The 25,598-nt window shown below is 50.4% G+C and overlaps 2 protein-coding genes across 3 annotated transcripts in view; both read right to left on the bottom strand.

Annotated features, from left to right (window-relative positions):
- Positions 1-7,844: 7,844 nt before the first annotated feature.
- Positions 7,845-16,575, bottom strand: Tmem214 (transmembrane protein 214). The gene is made up of 17 exons (XM_042696765.1): positions 16,384-16,575; positions 15,314-15,513; positions 14,615-14,765; positions 14,245-14,379; positions 13,958-14,040; positions 13,451-13,556; positions 13,280-13,361; positions 12,926-13,027; positions 11,795-11,936; positions 11,323-11,414; positions 10,990-11,038; positions 10,716-10,820; positions 10,409-10,526; positions 9,551-9,647; positions 9,169-9,337; positions 8,894-9,033; positions 7,845-8,676 (listed from the first exon to the last, which is right to left on the bottom strand). The coding sequence occupies exons 1-17, from the start codon at positions 16,526-16,528 to the stop codon at positions 8,550-8,552; spliced, it is 2,043 nt and encodes a 680-aa protein (XP_042552699.1). The 5' UTR covers positions 16,529-16,575; the 3' UTR covers positions 7,845-8,549.
- Positions 16,576-20,904: 4,329 nt separating this feature from the next.
- Mapre3 (microtubule associated protein RP/EB family member 3) overlaps positions 20,905-25,598 on the bottom strand; it is a 55,987-nt gene continuing 51,293 nt past the window's right edge. Inside the window, exons 4-7 of one of the 2 annotated variants that reach the window (XM_042696783.1) lie at positions 25,066-25,267; positions 23,634-23,788; positions 23,329-23,481; positions 20,905-21,788 (exon numbers count right to left, since the gene is read on the bottom strand). In XM_042696783.1, the coding sequence (XP_042552717.1) occupies positions 21,720-21,788; positions 23,329-23,481; positions 23,634-23,788; positions 25,066-25,267 (579 nt within the window). In that variant the 3' untranslated portion in view covers positions 20,905-21,719. The remainder of the gene's footprint in view (positions 21,789-23,328; positions 23,482-23,633; positions 23,789-25,065; positions 25,268-25,598) is intronic. The other variant, XM_042696781.1, reaches the window with a different exon arrangement.

Raw genomic sequence — 25,598 nt, 5'->3', positions numbered from 1 at the left:
CTTGCCAGTATCTGTTGTTTATCTTTAGAAATTACACCGTGGGTGTCAGTGGTTCATACCTGTAATCCTACTTACCTGGGAGGCTGAGGTCTGAGATTGCAGTCTGAAGCCAGCCCAGGCAGAAAAGTCTGTCTGTGAGACTCCTATTTCCAATTAACCACCAAAAAGCTGAAAGTAGAGCTGTGACTCGAGTGGTAGAGTATTATCTTACACACACACACACACACACACACACACACACACACACACACACACACACACACACACACACACACACACACACACAGGCTGGGAAGGTGGCTCAGTGGTAGAGTGCTTGCCTTGCATGCATGAGGTCCTGAGTATGATTCCTCAGCACCACATAAGCAGAAAAAGTGGGAAGTGGTGCTGTGGCTCAAGTGATAGAGCACTAAGCATGAGCTGAAGAGCTGAGGGACAGCACCCAGGCCCAGAGTTCAAGCCCCATGACCAACAAAAAAACAAATGACAACAACAACAAAAAACAAAACAAAACAAGCTGAGCGCAGGTGGCTTACTTCTGTAATCCTAGCTACTCAGGAGACAGATCTGAGGATCCCAGTTCAAAGCCCCCTGGCAGGGAAGTCCGTGAGACTCTTATCTCCAATAAACCACCAGGTAGAGCACTAGCCTTGAACTGAAGAGCCCAGAGTTCAAGCCCCATGACTGACAAAAAACAAAAAACAGCCGAGGAGGGCACAGAACTTGAGGGATAAAGGGTGAAAAAGTACAGCAGTGGACTCACTGGACATTATGAAAGTTAACTATACAACTTGTGGATGGAGAAGGGAGGAAGGGACTGGGAGAGAAGGAGGGAGAGAACTGGGAGAGAACACACTGTATGAAAGGAAACATACTCATTACGTAACTCATGTAATTGTAACAACCCCAATAGCCACTATATTAATAAATTGAACTCAGTTAATTTTATTACATTTATATTTTAAGATCATTTAAGGATTTTATTTTTTTCCTGTCTTTGTGAATGGATCTTCCATCTTATTCTCTACTAGTTGTCACTAGATGATGGAAAACTCCTCTTCCTTCTCTTTTTTTTTTTTTTTTTTTGTCAGTCACGGGGACTGATCCTCAGTCTGGGCGCTGTCCCTCAGCTCTTCAGCTTAAGACTCGTACTCTACCACTTGAGCCACAGTGCTACTTCCAGTTTTCTGGTGGTTAATTAGAGATAAGAGTCAAGGACTTTCCTGCCTGAGCTGGCTTTGAACTTTGATCCTCAGATCTCAGCCTCCTGAGTAGCTAGATTACAGGTGTGAGCCACCAGCACCCAGCTTTTTGTTCCTTTCTTGACAGGATCCTACTATGTAGCCCAGGCTCGCTTCACATTCTGAATTCTTTTACTTATCTACTTGATTACAGGCATGTGCCACTACACCTAGCTTTGTTTTGTATTTTATATCCAGCTAATTTACCACCCTCTCAGTAATTTTTTTTTCTTTTCCTGTCAGTCCTAGGGCTTGAATTCAGGGCCTGGGCACTGTCCCTGAGCTTCTTTTTGTTCAAGGCTAGCACTCTACCATTTGAACCACAGTGCCACTTCTGCCTTTTTCTGTGGTACTGAGGAATCAGACCCAGGGCTTCATGTATGCTAGGTAAGCACCCTACCTTTAAGCCATTTTCTTAGCCCCCTCTCAGTTAAAAAAAAAAAAAATGGAAGTGGGTTCTGGTAGCTCACTCAGGAAGCTGAGATCTGAGGATTGCAATTTGAATCCAGCCCAGGCAGAAAAGTCTGTGAGACTCTTATCTCGAAATAAACTGCTGTTAAAGCTGAAGTGGAGCTGTGGCTCAAATGGTAGACAATTAGCCTTGAGCATAGTGAAGCTTAGGGACCGCACCCAGGCCCTGAATTCAAGCCCTAGTGCCAGTGCAAGAAATAAAGCAAAAGCCGGGCGCTGGTGGCTCACGCCTGTAATCCTAGCTACTCAGGAGGCTGAAATCTGAGGATCGCGGTTCAAAGCCAGCCTGGGCAGGAGAGACCGTGAGACTCCTATCTCCAATAAACCACCAGAAAACCGGAAGTGGCGCTGTAGCTCAAGTGGTAGAGCACTCGCCTTGAGCTGAAGAGCTGAGGGACAGCGCCCAGGCCCAGAGTTCAAGCCCCACGACCGACCAAAAAAAAAAAAAGAAATAAAGCAAAGAGCTATGGGCATGCGTATTATATCTACAAATAATGACCATATTAGAAATTAAATGAGAAAAATAAATCATTTATGAATTAACAACAATGAATATTCATATTTATTAGCATAGTTTAAACATGTTTAAATGAAAGTGGCATTTTTTACATTAAAGAATTTCTGCTCTCGGGACTGGGAAGGTGGCTCAGTGGTAGAGCGCTTGCCTTGCATGCATGAGGCCCTGGGTTCGATTCCTCAGCACCACATGAGCAAAAAGAAAAAAGCCAGAAGTGGCACTGTGGCTCTAGTGGTAGAGCGCTAGCCTTGAGCTGAAGAGCTGAGGGACAGTGCCTAGGTCCAGATGTCAGGCCCCACGACCGGACCCAAAAAAAAAAAAAAAAAAAAAAAAAAAGAATTTCTGATCTCACTGAAAACAATATATCTTCTGTATTGAATCAGTTACTTATTTATTTATTCATTTTGAACTCTGGGCCTGGCGCTGTTTCTCAGCTCTTCAGCTCAAGGCTAGTGCTCTATCACTTGGGCCACAGTGCCACTTCTGGCTCTTTCTGCTTATGTGGTGCTGAGGAATCAAACCCAGGACCTCATGCATGCAAGGCAAGCACTCTACCATTGAGCCACCTTCCCAGCCCCCTTGAATCTGTTATTGATTTCATTAGTTGAGGATTAAGAAGAAAGTCTGGTTTCACACAGATAAGTAGTTGGAAAGGAAAACAGTATTTTGATACCCTTTCCAGCTAACCACCTCTGGTGGAGACATAACAGGAAGAATACAGTGACAACATAGCTGGTGTGGACTTGAATACCAGTGCTTGACCATGCTCAGGAACTAGCAGTTCTACTTCCTTTTATGCTAGATTTCTAAGTGGTGTCCATGTCAACCCAGTAACAAAAGCAAATGACATCTCAGAATTATTACGAAACAATTCTGAATTCTCAGAAGTCCCCAATAGGTCTTCAGGCTCTGGAGAGTCCTGGAGCACACTGTGTGAGCCGGTAGATTAGACTGCCCCAGGAGGCTGCGGAGACAGCAGACCCACCCAGCTACACCCCCCAGGCACTTCAGAACCATCAGCTTCAGTGATGGTCAGTGAGGGTCTCTCTAGCCAGAAGCTTCTAGGGGCTCTTCTCACCAAATGTGGAGACAAAACTTTTCTCCCATAGCTTCACTCCTAGTGCCCCCATGGCCAAGAGTAAACCACATTGGTTTCCTTCAAAAATATTCCTATGTTGGACTGGGAAGGTGGCTCAGTGGTAGAGTGCTTGCCTTGTATGCATGAGGCCCTGGGTTTGATTCCTCAGCACCACATAAGCAAAAAGAAAAAAAACAGAAGTGGCGCTGTGGCTCAAGTGGTAGAGTGCTAGCCTTGAGCTGAAGAGCTGAAGGACAGCACCCAGGCCCAGAGTTCAGGTCCCACGACTGGACCCAAAAAAATATTCCTATGTCAAAATTTTGACTCCATTTTAGCTCTGACAGATCCTCGCACAAGCGCATTGTGTCTCTGGGTAAAGACCCTCATGCCACCAGGTCCCCCACAGTGGGCAGATAACAGAGCACCAAGAGAAGTGGCTGTGGCCTGCCTGGCAAGCAGGACTATGTGGTCTAACGTGATTCCAGAAAGCATGAAGTATGTGGTCTAACATGAAGATGGAAAATGATCACTTAAGAAATTTTCAAGAGCCAGGTGCCAGTGGCTCACACCGGTAATCCTAGCTTTTCAGGAGGCTGAGATCTGAGGATCCTGGTTCAAAGCTAGCCCGGGCAGGAAAGTGAAACTCCTGTCTCCAATATACCTCCAGAAAAACTGGAAGTGGCACTGTGGCTCAAGTGGTAGAGCATTAGCCTTTAGCTGAAGAGCTGAGAGACAGCGCCCAGGCCCAGATCTGAAGCCCCACAACCAACAGAAAGAAAAAAGAAAAAAAAAAAAACCTTCAGGGCTGGAAATGTGGTTTAGTGGTAGAGTGCTGGCCTAGCATGTATGAAGCCCTGGGTTCCTGGGTTTGATTCATCAGTACCATATAAACAGAAAAGCCAGAAGTGATGCTGTGGCTCAAGCGGTAGAGTGCTAGCCTTAAGCACAGAGAGGCTTAGGGACAGAGCCCAGGCCCTGAATTCAAGCCGCAGGACTGGCAAAAAAAATTTTTTTTCAGTTATGCTTTCCAATTCCAATATGGCTTCTGAATTCTGTTCTAATTTCACCTCATCTGAACTTCTCTCAGCTCTCATGTTTAGAACCTATTCTGTGGTTGAAAAGATGCACCTCAAAATACATGGTGTAGCTGTGTGTTAGCGGCTCATACTTGTCATCCTAGCTATTCAGGAGGCTGAGATCCAAGGATGGCAGTTTGAAGCCAGCCTGAACGAGCAAGTTCGCAAGACCCCCCATCTCCAATTAACCACCAGAAAGTCAGGGGGTGGAGCTGTGATTCAAGTAGTAGAGCTCCAGCCTTGAGCAAGAAAGCTCAGGGTCAGCACCCAGGCCCTGAATTCAAATCCCAGAACCAGCACACATGTGGGTGCAAACACATGCACAAACAAAATTTTAAAAAAGTGATCAATGCCAGGGCACTGTGGGAAAGACAGAAGTCCAGAAACAGCAAAAAGACTAGTAGCTGCCCATGGCACTGGCAGTAGGGGCAGGAGGGAATCTAGGACAGAGAAACCCTTCTGTTGAGTGATGGGTGCATGTCACTAGGCAGCTCCTGATCTGTCGTATGTGAAACGAATAGCAAGCCTTTGATAAGTATGGATGCTAGGTAGTAACTGAGTTACTGTAAGCTTGCTAAATTCATGCACGTCCCACAATAAAGGATGTTGATGGAGAGGTTTTGTGTGTGTGTGTAGAATACGTGGAAGCTCCTACTTTTGCTCTATTTTGACTTGAACCTGCAACTGCTCTAAAAAGCCTAGGGGCTAGGAAGGTGGCTCAGTGGTAGAGTGCTTGCCTTGCATGCCTGAGGCCCTGGGTTCGATTCCTCAGCACCACATAAGAAGAAAAAAAGCCAGAAGTGGCATTGTGGCTAAAGTGGTAGAGTGCTAGCCTTGAGCTGAAGAGCTGAGGGACACCGCCCAGGTCCAGAGTGCAGGCCCACGACCGGACCCAAAAAAAAAATTTAAAAAAATAAAAATAAATAAAATAAAAAGTAAGCCTATTAAAAAGTAATAACTGATGTGCTAACATAGTAAAAGAATGAGACTCATGTTCCTCCAAGAACACATTGGAAGCAAATGCCTTTTTACTTACACAGGATATTCAATGTTCTATTAATATCTACTTATGCCCTGAATGGTGGAACCTCTCTTCAGATTCCATTCCTTATGCTTCAAATGTAAGGCAATGAGAATGGCCAGTGAAAGCGGAATACCACACAGGAAAAATGCAAGGCCCTGTGTCCCTGTAGGAACAGAAACTCTAAACTTTATAGATCATTTTAAGCACCCACGTAAATCCCAACTCTTTTGGGTGGTTAGACATTAAGATGCTCAGGTGTTACCTGACCACACAAACGTATCATTGCTAACTGGACCTTCTGTAATAGGGTAGAGTGGACAGGCCTATGGCCATAAAAACAGTGTATTTAAGGGTGGTGGCATTTTGAGCATGGATAGCAATGCCACAGGGCTAAGTCCTGCAATACTGTTATACACCAAGTACCATCAGACTGCCCTGCTCTGATACCAACAGTGGGGACACAAAGATGTGAAGGAAATGGAGGCTTGCTTTGACATGTGGAAATATAGGTTAGAAAGGACCTCTCTGCACATCACTTTAATAACAATACTGAGTTATTAAGCTGGGCAGTAGCTCACACTTGCAATCCTAGCTACTCAGTAGGCTGAGATCAGAAGACCCAGGTTTGAAGCCAGCCTGGACAGGCGAATTTGTGACTCTAGGAACCACTAAAAAACTGGACTGGAGGTGTGGCTCAAGTGGTTGAGTGCCAGTCTTAAGCATAAAAGCTAAGAGAGTGTGCCAGGCCAGTTAAGCTCTTGTACCCAGTACTGACACAGGGAAAAAGCCTATTTTCAGCTTTTCATGAGAATTGTGATAAGCACCCATACTCAATCAGCCCTTCTGTCATCCGAAACTTATGTGTGGAACTTCAGCTGTGTATGAGCAGCAGTTACAGCTTCCAGATGTCTGAGGTGACAGCTTCCTTCTATTCTCAGTAGCACGGCCAGACTCATCCCACACCCTGGAATACTCAGGGGGCTCATATTGGTTTAATTTACTAGCTCAGCTTGGATTCTCCACTTGTTGACAGTTATGTAAAAATGCAACGTCTGGATGTCTGGTTTTGCTTTAATGGAGAGCAGGTGCAGTGCTGGACTACTGACAGGAAAAATTGTGGACAATCTCAATATTAGGTCAAAAAAAAAAAAAAAACCCAACAAAACTATTGAGCCTGGTGTGATAATGCTATAGTCCCAGCACTAGGTGAGTCTGAGGCTTGAGACCAGCCTGGGATACACTGGGAGATGCTATCTCAAAAAGCCAATTAAGGTAAACTTATTACCTCGAGAGGTTGTGGAGATCCCAATGAGCCTAAGCTGAAGGGAAGTATTATCCACAAGTACTCTAGTGTTGGAAATTACACAAGATCAGATCAGATCCACTTCCGGTTAGGAGCCTGTGGTATTCCCAGTTGTTGGACCAAAGAATTCAGCCTTGCTGCTGTGGACTTTTCTTGGGACAAATGCCCTACCTGTCCCACGCTGCTTCCCACCTAGACTCACCAATTCAATACTCTTAGGGAAGAGTTGAACTCTTTTGCCTGATAGTTAACAGAAGAAATGAACCATGTCCTGGGACACTTTGACTCTTTCTTTGCCATGCAGGATTCCTCTTCTGGGGAAGAAAATAATCAGTTACCTGCCACTAGATGAGCAAGGGTCTGCAGAATGTAAGTGGTTTACTTCTGAGAGATACATTGTGAGATGCTGTAGTGGTCACAACTTCCCTTGGGTTGAGATGTTTTTACATATGCTATTTTATACTCTCTTGCTGCCTGGAGAAGCTGGGAATTTGTTGTTTTTTTTTTTTGGGTCCGGTCGTGGGGCCTGAACTCTGGGCCTGGGCGCTGTCCCTCAGCTCTTCAGCTCAAGGCTAGCGCTCCACCACTTGAGCCACAGCACCACTTCCAGCTTTTTTCCTTTTGCTTATGTGGTGCTGAGGAATCGAGCCCAGGGCCTCAGGCATGCAAGGCAAGTGCTCTACCACTGAGCCACCTTCCCAGCCCCGAAGCCGGGAATTTCTTAGGGGACCATTTGCGGAAACTGGTGTGTGTGTTGCGGGGGAACTGAAATAGCAGCTTCGGTTTGTTTGGAACCAAATCCTGTCCTGTCTTTGGAGTTTTAAATCTTTCACCCACTGCCTTACAAAATCAATCAATGAAGGTCTTGGCAAGCACAGGACTAGAAGACCCCCGCCACTCCCACACCTCACATTTCTAGTCATAAACACGCAGGCTATGGAAGCAAATTATGGGACAGGAATCACCATGACAAGTCAGACGATAAAAGGAGTGGAGCAAGTTTTGAATGATGGATGCGGGCTTTCCCTGACATCGATATAGCCGGTAGCCACAAGACCCCAGGCAGAGGCTGGCTACTTTGTTGTTCTGCCCCATATATTTGGGAAATCTGTACGTGGATGTGGACAGGAAAGCTAGAAATCCAATGTGTCCTTTATTCCACCTGGTAGGCACCCCTGGGAGCCATATGCTGACTCCCTTCTCAGCAGGCTGATGGAAGGTTCTCTGGCTCCCAGCTGAGAGTGGGCTGGGCAGTGGAGATGCTAAGCCAAGGCAGAGTCCTCAGCACTGAGGGGGGGCAGGGCTGAGGAAGGAGGACACAACTGGAGGAGACGGTGAGGGGCCTCAGAGGGCTTATTCTGGGCGGTCTGAGGTGACAGGCATTCCCCCATGTCCACCAAGGTAGCTGGGAAGAGGTGTAGCTGCTGCTGCCCATGGTGGTACAGAATCCTGAGGTCTTTGCCCTTTGTCACTGTAAAAACTAATGTTGTGACCAAGAGGAGGCCGCTGAACTCACCAGGAGCCCCATCTTTGGAGATGAGCTGTTGGAGCATTAGGATTTAGATGGAAGTGGAAAGGAAGGCCAAGAGAGCAGCTGAGAGGCTGCCAGCCCAAAGGAGGCTGAGAACTGTGCAGCCAGGTCCCTAGGTGTCCAGTGGTCCTGAGGGCAAGGGGCTGCAGACCCGTGGCCTGGCCCCCTGAGAGACAACTGGGGCAGAGGAAGCGGGCCTCTTGCCTAGGAGATGGAACGCGGGCACCAATGAAGAGCGCCACCCTCTGTGCTGCAGTAGCCTCAGATGGCCTGCCCAGGAAGGAAACTAGTGGCCAGGGAGACAGGGCTTATTGTTGGGATATCATGGTGAGTGCCCAGTCCAGGAAAGCCCCTGTGATGTCCTGTAGGAAGAGCCAGGTCCAGCGGGCAGCCTCACCAAGCTGTGTCTTCACACAGTCCCAGGTCACCTCACCTCTGGGAGAGAAGGAGAACATTTTGAAGTCAGGAAATGTGTGTGTGGCTGCATCAACTCACAGGACTACAATGCTGACCCACAACCTTCATCCCGGAGTATCCGAGAGTGAACAAGGGTGGGGAAAGGTGACAGACTCAACAGGGCTGCCTAATCCCTGGGGGCTGGGAGTGGGGCCATGGGGTGGCGGGGCTGCAGGGCCCCAAGTAAAGGTCCTACCTGCACGCCTTGTGGCAGTGCTCCTGGGCCTGGGCAAGGGCTGATAGCAGTAGATGCCACACTGGCAGTAGCACGCTCTGGTAGAGGAATAGTATCAGCTCCCTCAGAGACTGGTACAGCTGGTACAGGACATCAGGGAGCTGGACCACAAGGCATGGCTGGTCAGAGCACCCAATGCAGCCAACCTAGGTCCTGAACAACTCTCCCCAGCTCCCTACCACTGCCCCTTCCCAAGAACTCTGCCTCTTGTAGGACTGGCACCCTGTCCAGCTTACCCTCTGGGAGAGACCAGTGAAACTGTCACCAAACCAGGAAAGGTGAGAGGCACAATGGGCAGAAAGGAAGCTGAGTGTGGCATTGGTGTGAGCCCAGGCTAGCTGCAAGCTGGGCTGAAGCATGGTAAGCAGGTAGGAGCTGCAGGCCGGCAATGTCTCCTCTAGCCAGCTGTTGGAAGAGGTGGAGGGAAGAAGGGCAAGCTCTAAGTTTCCTCTGGCTAGCTTGGCTCTCAAAGCATAGCCAGGGAAGGGAACAGGAAGGGAAAAGAAAACCACAAGTACCTCCTGATATCTACATCCACCTTGTCCACCAGCCCCACCCTGAGCCCCAAGCCCTCTCTTTCACACCCTGGCTCTCCTTCTCTACCTGGGAGCAGCTCACCTGTAGCCGTGTAGGCTGTAGGAGTAGAGTTTGGTACACACTTGCTGGCCAGCAGGCACGACACCAGACGACTGAAGCAACTGACCGGTGAGGGAGGCTGAGTAAAGAAGCTCTGGTGAGCTGGGAGGAGGGGGGGCAGGGACTTGAGGAGACACCATTGAGTTCTCAGGTTGCAGGGCCAGCTCCAGGCTGACTGGAACAGGCTCAGAGGACGGCACACAGGCCTGCAGGGCTGTGCCAGGTAGTCAGGAGGAACAGGACAGCAAATTGGGCCCAAACCATAGGACTTAGAAAGCCTCAGGTCTGAAAGTCTGCTCTTCCATTTACTAGCTCTAATAGTAAGCTATCTTAAATCTTCAATTTCCTCTGGAGTTTAAAGGACATAACACCCACTCAGATGATGTTATAAATATGCAACCAACTGTGTGTGTGTGTGAGCACATGTGTGCACATGCACACATGCTACAGATTGGGGCTTGAGGTCAGGGCCTCATATTCTCCCTCGGCTTTTTCACCGAAGGCTGGTGCTCTGCCACTTGAGCCACATCTCCACTTTTGGCTTTCTTCTGGTTAACTGGAGATGAGACTCTTTTGGATTTGTCTGCCTGGGCTGGCTTCAAACCAGGAACTTCAGATCTTAGCCTCCTAGGTCATGTGAGCAGAGCCAGGCGCATAAATGTGTTACCACTTCCATGGCGCACGGTACCAGCCAAAGTGATGGAAATGTTATGTCTACAGATAGAAAAATCCATCAAAGTTTTTTCCCCTGAAGTGTTGGGAGCTTTGCAGGGCAGTGAGTGCGGGTGCCACGTCTAGCTGTGTGGGCCGCCACTGTGTGCTCTTCCAGTCACTGCTTACCCTGGAAAGACCTGTGTGACCACAAGTCATGGCACAGCAAACCTACAGCAAAGACCAGCAGCAGCAGGAGTAGCCGGGTCCAGGGTGGCTGAGGGCCCCGTGCCTGCTGTAACAAGCCCTGGGAGGACAGGGGGAGGAAACAGTGGTTAGCGGGGAGAGGGGCTGGTCCTTGCTTCCTGCTTCAGACCCCAAGCCAGGCCTTTAGGACGAGAGTCAGGCCCACACATCAGACATGAGGTAATGGGGGTTCCAGACAGGTAGAGATGTGAGCCAGACCCAACCTGGGGTGTGCCAAGACATGCTGCACCTTGCAGGCTGCTTCACAGGTGACGGCATGCGGGTTGCCCTTATTTAGCAGCTCCTGGTTGGTCAGCTTGAAGGACTGAATGGTTTCTTGCAAAGACTTCCGCACCTATAGTATAGCACAAGTTAGGTTGTGAATAGGAAATCTGGCCTGGGAGAGACTCCTGCTTCTACCCTATTTCATGTTCCATGCCAGGGACACAGCAAAGGGAGGGCAGTGGCAAAAGGGAACCCAGACACCAGAAGAGGCTCAGCCTCCTATCCACCCAGGCGCTTACCTTCTTGGGGATCTGCTCCCAGGTCCTGAGCAGGTGCTCCAGCAGCAGGCTGTGGGTGAAGAAAGCATAGCCCTTTAGTCAGGCAGCCCACTCTGGCCTTCTTGCTGCTTATGAGACTCTTGCAGGCTGGAAGCCGGTCCCACTGCCCCAAATTGCCAAGCAGCTCTCAAGGGCAAAGTTCCCACTTAAGTTGAAGCATGAGCCTCTAGAACAATGACCAGTGCTGCCCTTCTGCTTCCAGGACAGGGACAGGGACAGGCCAGTCTCAGGATGGAAACATGAACTGGAGTTTTTCTATGTGGGTCAGAAGCAAGCAACCCCACCCCCACATGCCTGGACTGTGACAGGTGCTTGGGGTACAGCTGCCTCCAGACGCTGGTGCTGAGGGGGTCCACAGTCAGGCATTGGGTCAGGCTGCTCAGGAGCTGCACAGGGGGGCAGAAGAGAGAGTGGAATGTGCTGGGGGCTCAGGTTGGTAGAGGAAGAGTGCTGAGAGGTCATTATGTAACACACCCACCCAGAGAGTGCAGAAATAGTGTCAGGACTCAGTTTTGAGACTGTCAAGGGGCATCGGACTAGGACTCAAAGATCATGCATCCATAAATGACAAAGCATCAGAGATCCCACACACCTGATACGCTGACTTTCCAGACCCAGAGCACAAGGATGCAGGGAAGGTGGCTGCAAGAGCACCTTGCAGAAATGCCAGGGAAATGGGCTTCAAGAAAGGCAGGACCCTGGCCAGCAAGCAGGGCCCACCACAGCTGATCTGGCCAAGGAAAAGAAGCCTCCACCAACTCTTTACCTCTTTCTTCATCCCAGCGGGACAGCTAGGGGTGGCTCTGGACAGGAAAGAAGGGAAGTAGGTGTGCAGGGTAGATTCCGGCTTTGCTCCAAATGCTAGCACCTTCAGTCGGGGGTAGAGCTGACACAGCTGCTCCTGCAGGCTAGGGAGGTAAGAAGGGCCAGGCCCTGGTGAGCTGTGCCATGTGACTGTTTTGCCTGCGTGGGAGACTATACCCTGATACCCTGGTAGAGGAGCTATCACTGAGGGCCTTGTGAGGGCTCGAATTCTTTTTACTCAGACTCTGGAAAACCTGTGGAAAGCCATACACCCTTTCCCTAAGAAAATACCATATGCCAATCACTGATGGGCCCATACAATTTCAGGGGTTCACCAGTCCCTTGAAGCTTCCCATTTTTTTTTTTTTTTAATTTTGTTTTTGTTGTTCATGGGGATTGAACTAAGGGCCTGGGTGCTACCCTTGAGCTCTTTGGTTCAAAGCTAGTATTCTACCACTTGAGCCACAGCTCTACTTCCTCCCCATTTTTTTCTTTTTCTCTTTTTAGTCAGTCATGGGCTTGAACTCAGGGCCCAGGCACTGTTCCTAGGCTTTTCTGCTTAAGGCTAATATTCTACCACTTCGAACCACAGCTCCATTTCTGGTTTTCTGGTAGTTAGCTGGAGATAATAGTCGCACAGACTTTCTGCCCAGACTGGCTTTGAACTGTGATCCTCAGATCTCAGCCTCCTCGGTAGCAAGGATTACAGGCGTGAACTACCAGTGCCTGGCTAAGCTTCCTATTCTTTTTTTTTTTTGGTCCAGTCGTGGGGCCTGAACTCTGGGCCTGGGCGCTGTCCCTCCAGCTCTTCAGCTCAAGGCTAGCGCTCTACCACTTGAGCCACAGCGCCACTTCTGACTTTTTTTTTCCTGCTTATGTGGTGCTGAGGAATCGAACCCAGGGCCTCATGCATGCAAGGCAAACGCTCTACCACTGAGCCATCTTCCCAGCCCCAAGCTTCCAATTCTTTAACTTCCCAGGTTGTGACTCTCAGAGCTAGTGTGTCTGGAACAGAAGGGAGGGGGATAAAATTCCTGGGCCTGACCTTGCACTGGGATCTTTTCCTCGCACGTGTCCCCCAGAGCAGCCCTACCTGGGCGTTAAGGAGTTGTTGGGCATATAGGCAAAGTCCAAAAGTGGGAAGAGGTCCTTGGGGCCAATCACGCCAAAGCCCTTGGTAAGATTGGGGTGCATCCTGTGGGATAGGAAAAAAGGTTTTTTGTTTTTGTTTTAGATCATGATCCCAGCTAAGCCAACATTAAGAAAAAGGGCATAAATGCTACCCTATCCCTTAGGCCTTAATGGCTCTCTTTCCTTCCTCATCATCACACTCAGAGGCGAGAGAAGCTCGCGCCCATGGAGGGAGACCAGGCTCATAACATCCCATTTTGCTGAAACAGCCTTCTATGGAAACCCTGGGCCTTCCCTCACTGTTCCCCATACTTACAGGAACAGCCGATCCAGGTACGCAATAGCAAAGGGAGACAGAGACTTGATTCCTAGCACAGGCAGCATGATCCCCAGCCACACTGACAAGACAAAGGTCAGAGAGGAAGCCTTAGGCTGATATACAGGAAACACCAAGTGACCAGCTCTTCTGGCCCTACTTCTCTGTTACCTTTCAGTCCCTCGGTGAGACTGGAAAAACCTGCTTGCCCCATGGCCCACATGATGGTCAGGCATTTGGCTGGTCGGCTCTGGTGGGATCTTAGCAATTCCAGGAACTGGTTGGGGAGGACAGGTTGAGATAGCATCAGAAATACCCTAGAGCCTACCCCATGGGAAGAGAGATGTTACCTGGGAGCGCAGGGAGCGCTGAGTGACATGGTGTGCTATGGCAGTGTAGTGCAGTGCTTCAGAGCACAGCTCACCCACCCACAGCTTCTGCCATGGACTGGCTGACCAACCCCCAAAAAGTCACTCTGTCTCTCTCCAATCCCACCAATAAAGTATGGGTCATGGCAGTACCTGCCTCGTGCATATTGCCAGCAGGTACACATAAGTGCTGGCCAGCTTGTGTTATTCCTGTGCTGCAGGGTCTTTCACCGTCACACAAAGGAGCCAGGTCTACAGATTCTGCCCAGACTCCCCAGTCCTGGCCCTGACATCCCCACCCAGGGCTCACCTTGGCCAGGTTTGCAGTGGCAATCTTGGGCCTATCCTGCAGAATGGCCTGGATACAGATGCGGTATCCATGTAGTGACTCCCCTGAAGAGACACATGTTCTCAGACTTACTTGCCATTTGTGGCGATCTCCTTGTTCTCATAGTTGTCATCCTAGCACTCAAGCTCAAGGAGTTCTAACCTCCTCCCTGTTCAAAAAGACTGTGAAAATTAGTACATTTCTCTGTTGGATACAGAAGAAAAGGAACAGGCTACCAGGTGGTTACGGCTCACAGGTCTCCCCCTCACCTGGTGTCTTATCCAGCTCTTGCAGCATGGTGAACAAACAGTGGTCAAAAAAGAGCTCCAGAGACCCTGCCGCCTTCGTCAGGAGCCCTCGGATGATCCCACGCAGCTCCCGGCTCACCAGGCTGTAGGGATAATCTGGTGCCCGTTGGGCTCTATATAAGTGCTTGGGACCCTGGTAGCTTCAGAACACTGCCTCCTGAGTGGAAGCAGAGGTCCCTGTGCTGAGTCTAACATCCTCCCTCTCCCAAGAAGGCCCAGCCAACTTACATAGCCACACATAAACCAGGTGGGGGGCACTGGGCTGTTAAAAATGCACAGTCCATTCAGAATTTCCTTGATCCTGTCTGAGCAGAGAGGTTGGGTGACTAACCATGTGTGTGCTGGCTCAGGGTGGGCTCGCTACGTGGGGCCTGGAGCTTGTAGTTGAGATAGCTGGCTAGGTCCTTCAGCCATATGGAGGGGTTCCCAGTGAACACACTCTGGCTCTTGTCCAATTCCTTCTGCAGAGCTGCCACATCTAGCTGCCAAGGACACATACTTCAATGGTGGGTTATAAGTGAGGGGAAGGGAGGCGAGGGAGGTTGGGAAAGGGGCTGAAAGGAGGGGGTGGGAAGGACCACAGGTTTCTGTTCTTAAGCCGAGGTATGTTGAACGCCACAGTTCTGCTGCATCCAGATCTTGAGAAAGCATGGGGCAGTGCAGCTGAGTAGGCTAATCTCAACTTCCTGGTAGGCCTTTCACATGTTCAAGGGGGAAAAAGCCAGAGGACAAGATGGGATGTGAAAGATCACTGCTTCAGTGAGAAAGGGAACCACAGCCAGCTTTCCTGTCCCCTTCCTGGTGTCTCCAAGAATTTCCTCTCACTCATCTGTGTTTCCATATAAACTTCCCATTTGTTTTCTATCTGAAGTGCAAGCATTCTTTTCCCCTTGGCCTTTCTATCTTTTTCTGAACCACTCAACTGAGTGTTCAAAATCCCACAGGTCCCACACCTGCCTGACTTCCCACCCCCACCTTCTCTGTACTCAAATTTCAGATCCTTCCATGCCTGGAGTCTAGGAACACTCACAGCTTTCATTGCCTCCTCCAGGCTTCGGAAGGGGCCCTGCTTCTGGTTCTGGTTGTTCAGAGTTGCCACCTTCTTTGGCTGCTTCTTGTTGGCTGGTTTCTTAGGCTCCACAGCAGGGGGTGGAACCTGTTCCTTATTCTGCCGCTTCATGATTTTCTCAAAGCCTCGCTCGTAAAGGGTGCTGGTGGTCTGGATTGGAGCTGGGGTGAAGACAGAGAAAGGGGGGTGACAGGAAAAGCTGAAGTCACCAGAGCTTGGCAAGGACAGTGGCCCCTTCTCTAACAGCACATAATTCATCTGCCTGGAGAAAAGTCAAGGCATCTTCTTGCTTGGGGGCTGCTCAGGAGCACCGTGGCCACCTGGTGGCTGTTTTCAGTCACCACAGTCTGGCTCTTGCAGACTGGACAAGTTGTTTTGTGGGGTTTTCCCCACTCTCCCTCTCTCTTTGAAATCAGAGATGTCAGAGTGTATGGGAATCCGCAGAGGCACTGATACAGAAACCTGGCTTCTTTGGTGCCTGGCTACTAGTCTGGGAGGGCAGGCTTTCCATCCCATTTCCACCCCATTTCCTCCTGATTCCCACATGACAACTCTATAATCAACAAGTAGCAAACTTTCTCCACTCCTCGGGACACCGAGGGCACCTATGCCAACTGGGACTAACTCCTGGTGGGTGCTGAGTGTGTTCTTTCGCTGGGTTACTGTCCGTCCCGTCCCGGCCTGCGGGCTCCTTGAGAGGCATGGTGTAGCATCCAGAAGCCATGCCTCCGCCCGACGCTCAGCCCGGGGACCGGCGAGGGCCCGGACAGCTGGGAGGGTAGCGTGCAGCTGGAGCCTGAATCCCAGTCCACTCCGACACGCGACCCTGGACCAGGAGTCCGCCTCGCTGGGGCTCCCTCCACCCTTGTGTGCGGAGAGGACGGCCACTCCCCGTGCGCCATTTGCCAGGTGGCCGGGGGATCTGCCGGCAGACGCAGGCCCTCGAGGGGCGAGGCGAGCACCGGGATCGCGAGCAGCTCGCCACGCCCGTCCCGCCCCGCAGGCCCAGGTGGGCGGCGGCCGGTACTCACGGGTCAGGTCGTATTTCCACACTCCGTTCGCCTCCCCGAGGGCCCGACGGTCCCCGCCGCCACCTCGACCACCGCCGCCGGCCCTAGGCCGCCGGCTCTTCTTCACCACTTCCCAACGCCCTCCACCTGCCGCTTTGGCTGCCATGGCTCCAGCCCTCCGCCCGGCCACCTCCCGTTTTTCCGGTCGGCGCGGGCGCAGCGCAATGCCACGTCTTCTAGCTGCCGCCGTGAGGCTGCTTGGGACTTGTAGTTCTTTTGCCGGTCACCGCGAGGCAACCTGGGACTTGTAGTCTTCCCACCGCGTTCCTTGCGGGGCTTGGGGCTGAGTGGCTCGGGGCTTGGGGCTGAGTGGCTCAGCCCAAGCCCCAACCTCTGCCTGGACAGCCACGAGGGGAAGCGGGCAGCTTGCAAAAATCCTTGACCCAGTACTTGCTGCACCCGTCCTCATTACTGGCTGACTTGGAGATGGAGCCGTTTCCATTTTTGTTGCTTTTCCAACGGTGCGAAAAGAATGGGCTGTAAATAGTTCTCACCTGGAGAGTGTTTGAAGCTTAAATGGTTCTTTCTTTCTAGAAAGGTGCTAGCAATTCTGTTGCTAATGATGAAACTTTAGGTTTAGTGGGCAATACAAATCTAATCTATTGAGAAAGAACCCGAAAGTGTATGGATTGAAGGGAACAGGCAGACTTTGGGAGGGCCTGAAGTGGAGAGGGCCAAAACACTGATCAGAATTTCTCTGATGAGAGGCAGAGAAAAGTCTGGAATTGCCAGATCAGGTTTCCCTTTCAGGCAGTGACAGAACAGGTGCTGGCTTCTGCCATTAAGTGTCCATCTCAAGTTGCAGGTGTGGCAGGGAAGTGGTCAGTCCCAGACTGTGGAGACCCTGCAGCCAGGTTACTGCTCAGATGTCCACATCCCTGGAGTGCAAATTCTTAAGAGAATGCAGAGCTAAGGGACTAATAAAGTCCTCAGATAGAAAGTTAAGGAAGGCTTTCTGAAGGAGACAACAGTTAAGTTAAATTTCGAGGAAAGGGAACATTTTCATTGCTTGAGGATTAGGGTGAGAGAACGTTTGAATTCTATAGGCGTATTAATTTAAGCAAAGCCCTAGAAGTGGAGAACTGAAAGTGGTGTAGTATGATAGTACGCTATGGGATTTTGGAGGTGATGAAATTGGAAAGGAATCGGAACCCATACAAGGGCCTTGCCTTCCAAATCTGGACTTCATCCACCAGGCCCTGGGAAGCGACTGGGAAGGTGGCATGAACTACTCATTTTTGGAAATGAACAAAAATTGGTTGGAAGGATGAGTTAGGCAGGGGATATTCACCATCCTTCATCCAGACTGGCTTTGCCTCAGTGAACTGAGATGGAATGATTTTGGTCAAGGAACATAATTAATTTCTCAGATCATTCGTTCAGCTCTACTAAGAGGGCAAGAATAAGCCCCCTCTTTGTTTGATCTCTGCTGTGTCTCACGTATGATCACAGAGAGGCCCTGTTTGGGGAAGAGAAACAGAAATGGCTTTCCATAGAGGCAAAGCAGGGGCTGCTCCCCAATGGAGACATGCATGATGGATGAGGAAGGGACTTCTCTTTTCTAGTTCTTACTGGAATAATCTGGAAAGTTATCCATTATAACTTGGCATGTAGGGGATAAAAGAAATTAGAAGTGACTTTGTATCCATAAGCTCTGGCTATTTGAAGAATTAAACATTGGCTATTGAGGCAATCCTAGGTAAGTACCCACATGAAATTTGGGACTCAGAAGATGTTGATTTAAGAGGTCAGGTAGATGTCCAGTGTAGGGGGGCACAAAGAAGGGTAAGATCATTTGATCTTTATATGAGTTTTCTATTGCTTATGTAACAAATCATCACAGGCTAATTAGGCTTAGAACAAAACAAATTTATTATCGTAGAGTTCCGAACAAGAGGAGTCTGGCTCACATCTTTTTTTTTTTGGGTCCGGTCATGGGGCCTGAACTCTGGGCCTGGGCGCTGTCCCTCAGTTCTTCAGCTCAAGGCTAGCACTCTACCACTAGAGCTACAGCACCACTTCTGGCTTTTACTGCTTATGTGGTGCTGAGGAATCAAACCCAGGGCCTCATGCATGCAAGGCAAGCACTCTACCGCTGAGACACCTTCCCAGCCCTACATGTATAATTTTTGTGTGTGTGCTGGTATTGGGGCTTGAACTCGGGGCCTGGGTGCTTTCCTTTACCTTTTTTGTTTAAGGCTAGCATTCTACCACTTGAGCCACAGCTTCACTTCTGGCCTTTGGTAGTTAACTGAAGATAAGAGCCTCACAGACTTGCCTGCCTAAGGTTGGCTTCAAACCATGATCCTCAGATCTCACACTCCTGAGTAGCTAGGATCACAGGCATGAGTCACTAGCACCTAGCTGAATGGACAGCTGTTTTGGGAGAGGCATTGTGCTACCTACCATACTCACTTTATGATCAAGATAGTCTAGGCCTAAAGTTGAACGTTGGATAATGCAGAAAATGACTCCTTTAACCTTGTATAGACTACATGAAATTATTTTAATATTAGGCAGGGGAATTAAAAGTCATCAAAGCCAGGTGCTGGTGGATCATGCCTGTAATCCTAGTTACTTCAGAAGCCTGAGATCTGAGGATCGCAGTTCAAAGCTAGCCTGGGCAGGAAAGTCTATAAGACTCTTATTCCCAATTAATCACCAGAATTAAGGCACTAGCCTTGAGCAAAAAGCTCAGGGACAGTGCTCAAGCCTTGAGTTCAAGTCCTACAACTGACCAAAAAAAAAAAGCCATCAAAGTAAATAAATGTAGACAAGGAACTTGGAGAAAAACAGGATAAGGTCTGTAGGGGTTGGTAGGGGTTAGAGGTCAAGTTTGGAATGACCAGACACAAGTTGTTTATTTGATTTGTGCTCTAGAGTCAATGGAATAATGGTGAGGGTCTCTGAGAAGGGTTCTTGGGCAGGCCAAAGAAGAGACAGTTACAACTCCATCTTGGTCAGATCCAGGATGGTAAGGAGACTTCTGAGAGGGATAGCCTAAAGCTAGAGGAACTCTGGAGGTCCTATCTCTGTGGTTTCTGGTGAGTAGTGAATCAGAAGTCAAGAGGTCTGAATTCTAGTTCAGATTTCTACCACCCTAAGCGAGTCACATCCCTCTCATCAGTCCCTGAAGGCTGATCTAGGTGACACAATGTGCTCACATTTACTTTAGCATACTTCAAGCCATGAGGCTTCCAGGATCTTGGCTGCTTCGACCCTTTTCCGGCATCTAGCAGGTACTTAGACTCACCTTTGCCTAAAAGCACTCATTCCTCACTTGGGCCTGCAGATATGGCCCTCTAAGAGGGTCACAGAAAGTAGGAGGAAAAGCTTGTCTTCCCTGTCTCCATTTTGATCTCAGTCCTTGCTCTGAGCCATTGCCTCTGGAGTCACCTTGCAGCCACCTTGAAACCCAGGAAGGTCAGAACTGATGGATAACACCTCGTGACCAAGGTCTATGCTGACCCCCTGCAAGGCAGCCGTGACTTTCTCATGGCAATCAGGCCCCACCTGATCATCCTGAAGTGACAAACCAGACCAATCTCTGGCCACCTGTGACTAGTTCAGCTTAATAGTTGTGCATTCCTCTCACCTTGCTTCAATTCTTACTTGATTAGAATCTGTAGCTTATGTTTGTGCCCAAAGCTGGGCTGGCATTCTTACTTTGCCTCTTCCTGAGGTATGCCTATCTTGTTCTTTATCACTATGCATCTCAGCATATTTGGCCTACTGGAGCTAGGGGCTAGACCTGGCAAGTGGAATACTTGGAGCTGGGGCCTGTGGCCTAGAACGGGAGGAAACACTGGGAATGTGGGCTGTGTGGATGAGGCAGCTTTTCTGACTTGCTTTTTCCACTGGAACTTGTTCTTAGATAACAACCACTCAGGGGATGAGGTGTAGCTCATTGGTAGAATGTCTGGTGTACACAAGGCCAGGAGAGAGAGAGAGAGAGAGAGAGAGCAGCACCCAGGACCAGAGTTCAAGCCCTATGACCAAAACCCCCCAAACAAACAAACAGAAAAAACAACAAAGAGAGAAAGAAAGATTGATTGTGCCCTCTGGGCCTCAGTGCTCATGGCTGCTTGTTTTCTGAACCCTCCCAGTCTGTCATGTGAGTCCTTGTCCCCAGCTGCAATGCTGCTGTGACAGTGGGTGGGGATCATCATACAGTGCAACTGGCCCAGAGGTGCTGGAACTGAGCACTCTCCACCAGGCACTCCATAGCCCCACAGCTACTTTCCAGGCTGCCACTGACCCGTCACAGGTCTTGACTCCGTTCCTCCTCAGGAAGTGGGCTCCTTTGCCTTCCTTTAGACTCTTGTCACCGGGGTTGAGTTAGCTCTAGGCAAGTCCAGTGCTATAGGTGGCTTCTGATGGCGGCAAGGCTCTCCTGTATAGCCATCCCTTCTGGAGCAGGAAAGGACAGAAGTGACCAACCCTGACTCTCAGCTGTGGTTCAGTCAAGGGAGACATACCATAGACTTTTTACCACACAAGTTTATTTAAATAAAAGTGGACACATATGTAGGCTGGTGCCTGAGGGGCAGGGGTTGGAGGTGGGCAATGGGGGCAGACGGACAGTGGGGGGCCAGGCAGAATCTGTGTGGTGTAAATCAGGCTTCAGGAGGGAGCTGTTGGGGCCTTGGGGCAGTGCTGGGGCCTTGGTGCTGGGGTAGGGGGTGAGCCTAGTGCCAGGAGGTCATTTCTGTCCCTTGCTCCCCGCCTTCTCTCTGGCCCCCACACCCATAGCACCGCCTCCTCAGCCCCTCTCCCTCTCCTGACATCAGCCCTCCCCTCAACTAGTAGGAAGTCAAAAGACAAAATAAATAAGAATCACTGAGTCCTGCCCTGGCCTTGGCCCTGGGGAGAGGGGAGCCAAGCCAGGCACGCTGCCCCAGCCCTGCTGTCAGCCCTGGAAAAGAACGGGTAAAGTGCAAGGACAATCCAGTAAGTAAAAATATACCAATGACTTTGTCAAATATACAGCTGCTGGCTGTCGGGTGGCAGCAGCACCCTGGGAAGTGTTGGCCGACATAGCATAGAGACAACGGAAATAAATAGGGGCGGGGAGAGGGCAAGGGTCCTTTCCCCCTGGGCCAGTGCCACTTGGAGGACCTGGATGGGCCTCTGCTTGCTCACCTGCCCCAAACCTCCCAAGCCCTGCTTGCCCGGCTCCCCCATGCTGGGGCACTGACACAAAGCACCCGCAGGCCAAACTGGCTGTAAGGAAAGGATTATAATGTGGGGGTGGCATGGGGAGGGGAGGCACGGGGAGCCGCGCAGTCAAGCCGCCCTCAGTACTCGTCCTGGTCTTCCTGTTGCTGTTCTTCAATCTCATCATCCTCAGGGGGTGCAAATCCCTCCTGGATAGGGGAAGGAGAGGGAAAGAGTGGGCCAAGGCCAGGATGGGAGTATCAGCTTCCATAGGTGGCCTAGAAGCAAGGGCCAAGTGCCCAGGAGCCCAGAGTTCCAGTCCTTCTTTCCCTGCTAATACTGCAAGGCAGGGTAGTGAGGCAAGGTGACAGGGAAATTAGAAAACAGACATTATTTAAACAAACAAACAAACAACCCTCCCCCCAAATAAAGCCTGGTGCCATTGGCTCATGCCTGTAATCCTTGCTACTCAGGAGGCTGAGATCTGAGGATCACGGTTCAAAGCCAGCCCAAGCAGGAAAGTCTGTGAGACTCTTATCTCCAATTAACCACCTGAAAACTGGAAGTAGGGCTTGTGACTCAAGTGGTAGAGCACTGGCCTTGAGCTGAAAAGCTCAGGGACAGAGCCCAGGCCTAGAGTTCAAGCCCCACGACAGAGCAAAAACAAAACAAAACAAAACAAAAAATGATATCTAGACTCAGGAGTTGTGACAGAACCAGAAACTCAGACTGAAAAATGACCAGAACAGCAAAGATCTGAGTCAACTATTTAACAAGGAGCAGACCTAAATTCCTTCTACCACCCTCTCTTCTCTCTTAGATGTTAAATGAGATCCACTGCCTTTAGGTAAGTAACTGGGTCTCAGGCAGAAAGGGCTTTTTAAAAAAAAATACATCTGTGGCCAGGAAGAATTACCGCCCCCTCCCCTTCACCCCCGAAAAAGACCACAATGAACAAGTACCTGTGTCTCAAGACGCTTTGATTGTAAGGGGCTACTCAGATCCATTATCTCCGTGCTTGGGTGAATATGACCCAAACAGGATAATGGGGAAATTATTAGGTAACCATATTGCTAGGCGGCCAGTTTTGAACTGAAACCCAAGCCCAGCTTTGGAGCATAAACAATAGAGTCCAAGGTCACCCACTGAGCCTTAGCTCCTATCTTCTGCCTGCTCTTTCCTTTTCTTTTTCCCTGCTGTGTCTTCCTGCACTAAGTAAATTCTGCTGGCCATTACTTTGAGGATGATTTCAAAATAATTTTTGTCATTAGCCCAAGACCCTGGTGGGTGGGCTTGGAAAACTGAGTTGAGTGTTCTCTTCTGCTGGGGAGATTTTTTTTCTGAATACCTTCCTGGTGCCAGGCACCAGTGGCTCACACCTGTAGTCCTAGCTACTCAGGAGGCTAAGATCTGAGCATTGTGGTTCAAAGCCGGCTGGGGCAGATAAGTCTTTGGGACTCTTATCTCCAAATTAAAAGCACTGACAAGCTTGAAGCAGAGCTCTGGCTCAAGTGATAGAGCACTAGCCTTGAGCACTAAAGCTAAGGGACTAGTTTAAGCCCCAGGACGAACACTCTCTCACAAAGAAATACCCTCCTGGAGACAGCTGAATGGTACCCTGTACTGGTGATGTCATCAGCTGTAAATATTCTCCAGTCCAACTCTCCAGTCCTACTGTGTTTCTGGTCTTGATGCAGGGCCAAAGTTTGGGAGGAGCCAGCAGGCTTGGGGTGGGATGGGGAGGCTCACCTCAGTGGCATAGAGAATGCCAATGATGCCCGAGATAACAGGGCTGTTTTCACTTTCATGTTCTTGGCAGATGAGCTCAATGTCACGAAGCTTGCTGAAGTAGAAGTCACGTTCCTTCTCCAGCCCATCCACTGTCAGCTTCAAATCCAGGAGCTGCTCAGGCAGAAGGCAGTGTTTAAAGCAGCTGTCCCGCGCCTCCTCTGCCTGCCTGCCTGCCTGCCTGCCTGCCTCTTATCCCTGGTCACTCCGTAGGGCCTAGCCTTTATGCCCGGAAGATCTCAGCTACTTTTAACCAACCCACTCACCTGCTGATTGAGTTCAAGAATCTGGGCATCCGTCTCATGGCCGCCATTTCGTGCTGATGGGGGATTCTTCCGGAGGATACAGGGTGGGGCCACATTGCTCAGTCGGCCAGAGGTCTGCATGTTCTTGGGGCCTGTGGGGGACGTCCTCTGTGGAACTGCCCAGAGGAGAAGAGTCAGGTGAAGCCATAGCAGGAGTCAGCCTGGTGTGAGGACTGGGGGTGGGGGTGGGGGTGCAGGCCCATGCGATAGGCAGGCACTCCCCCTGGGGAAGGTCATCTACATCTAGGCCTCAAGCCTTAGCCACATACAATATTACAGCAACTGGGCAGCCTTTGGCAAGCCTGGGAGCACAGGGGCCACTAGAAAGTAAAGGAAGGGTGAGGGGCTGGGGGGCAAGGCAAGCTGGCCTGGGGCAGGCACACTGCGATGCGAGACACTGGGATGGCAGATTTGGGAAAGTAGGGTTTGGAAGGGGTCAGGGCTCTCTTATACTTATGGCCAGAACCTGAGGGAAAGGAGCTGGCCCAAGGTTTCCCCTTACAGAAAAGCCCAGGTCCAAAGCCACTCTCAGTGACCCCCCCCCCCCCCCCCCCCCCCCCCCCCCCCCCCCCCCGCCAGCCCCCCGGGGGCCTATCTTAGGAGGGGCTCTGTCGCCCTCTGCTGGGCTACATGGGTATCTGAGCAATGGTGGCCACCGGCTCCTCCTCAGCACAGCCCACATGCTGTGGCAACTCGCTCTCTATTGCTGCACTTGCTAGACAGCACAGCTGCTTCTAATGCAAAGCAAGCGGTCGGTGAGGACAGGCCCAGGCGGAACAGCAGCGCAAACAGAGGAGGCAGTTCTGCTATGACGGGTCAGATGCGGGCTGGAGCTGCTTTTCTTCTCTTTCCCTTTCCAGCCTTGTTACCCAAAGCTCTGCCACATTTCCCCCACACCCTCTAGCACGCCAACAAAGTGATTTCTAGAAAGTCATCTCTCGGGGACTTTGGGCTACGGGGCTTTGGGAAGGGGCAGATAGGATCAAGCTTCGTAAACTCCTGCTTCCAGAGGGCAGGGGTGAGCAAGGGCTGTGGTGCTGGCACCAGGCCCTTGGCCTGATGGACTTGGAGGAGGAATCATGCCAGCTTGCTGCCTCATGATCTTGAAGCAAACATGTCAGCACACCCTCAGAAACAGAGTGCCCTGGGCTCTTACGGTCGGCTGCCACCATGGGTGCAGGTGGCTCTCCTTTCAGAGCAATTTTTGAAGCCCTCTCATCCCCTTCTGGGACTCCCTCATCTAAGTGGGCAGCAGGCGACGTCATCTGAACTCCGTGATAACAGTCTCCTCCAGGCTGGCAGGGCCGGGCCGGTAGCCCAGGGGGGCACTCCTGGCTATGAAGCTCTGCCGGCCCGGCCCCCCAAACTCCCTCCCCCAGCTCGGGCACATTACCTGCTGTGCCAATGAGTTTCTTGGATTTGTTGAAGATCTGATCACCTGGGTTAGGAGGCGGCGCTGCGTCCTGGCCCTGCCGCGCCAGCAGAGGGTTGTAATCCTTCCCATCATAGTTTGCGTCAAAGAATTTCTTAAACCACTGAATAAACTCAAAATTATCTTGGAATTTTCCTTTCACTAATTTCTCTACAGGAATGATCTGAAATAGACCACATAAGCAGAACATTTTAACCACCTGTGGTGTGGGGCTGGCTTCCTGGGTGAGCAGGCCCAGCTCTCAGGAAAGCCAGCCCCAAGGCTATCCATCTTTTCCACCCCCTCTCCCTCTCCCATGGCACCACAAGCAGATAGGTAGGCCGGAGGTCTGACCAGGGACCCAGAGGCCTCCCTTTCCTATAGGAAGAATTTTGTAGGGAGGTAGCCCACAGTCCTGGGGTAGTCAAGGCATGGGTGAGCAAAGAGACTTTTCTTGAACCCTATGGAGAGATATAACAGAGCAGAATACACAGAGCCTTGATATCTGGGGTTGG

The sequence above is a fragment of the Dipodomys spectabilis genome, unplaced genomic scaffold (assembly GCF_019054845.1).
Source record: "Dipodomys spectabilis isolate Male_0828 unplaced genomic scaffold, ASM1905484v1 ptg000210l, whole genome shotgun sequence".
Taxonomy (NCBI): Eukaryota; Metazoa; Chordata; class Mammalia; order Rodentia; family Heteromyidae; genus Dipodomys; species Dipodomys spectabilis.
This window is presented reverse-complemented; position numbering and strand designations above follow the sequence as displayed.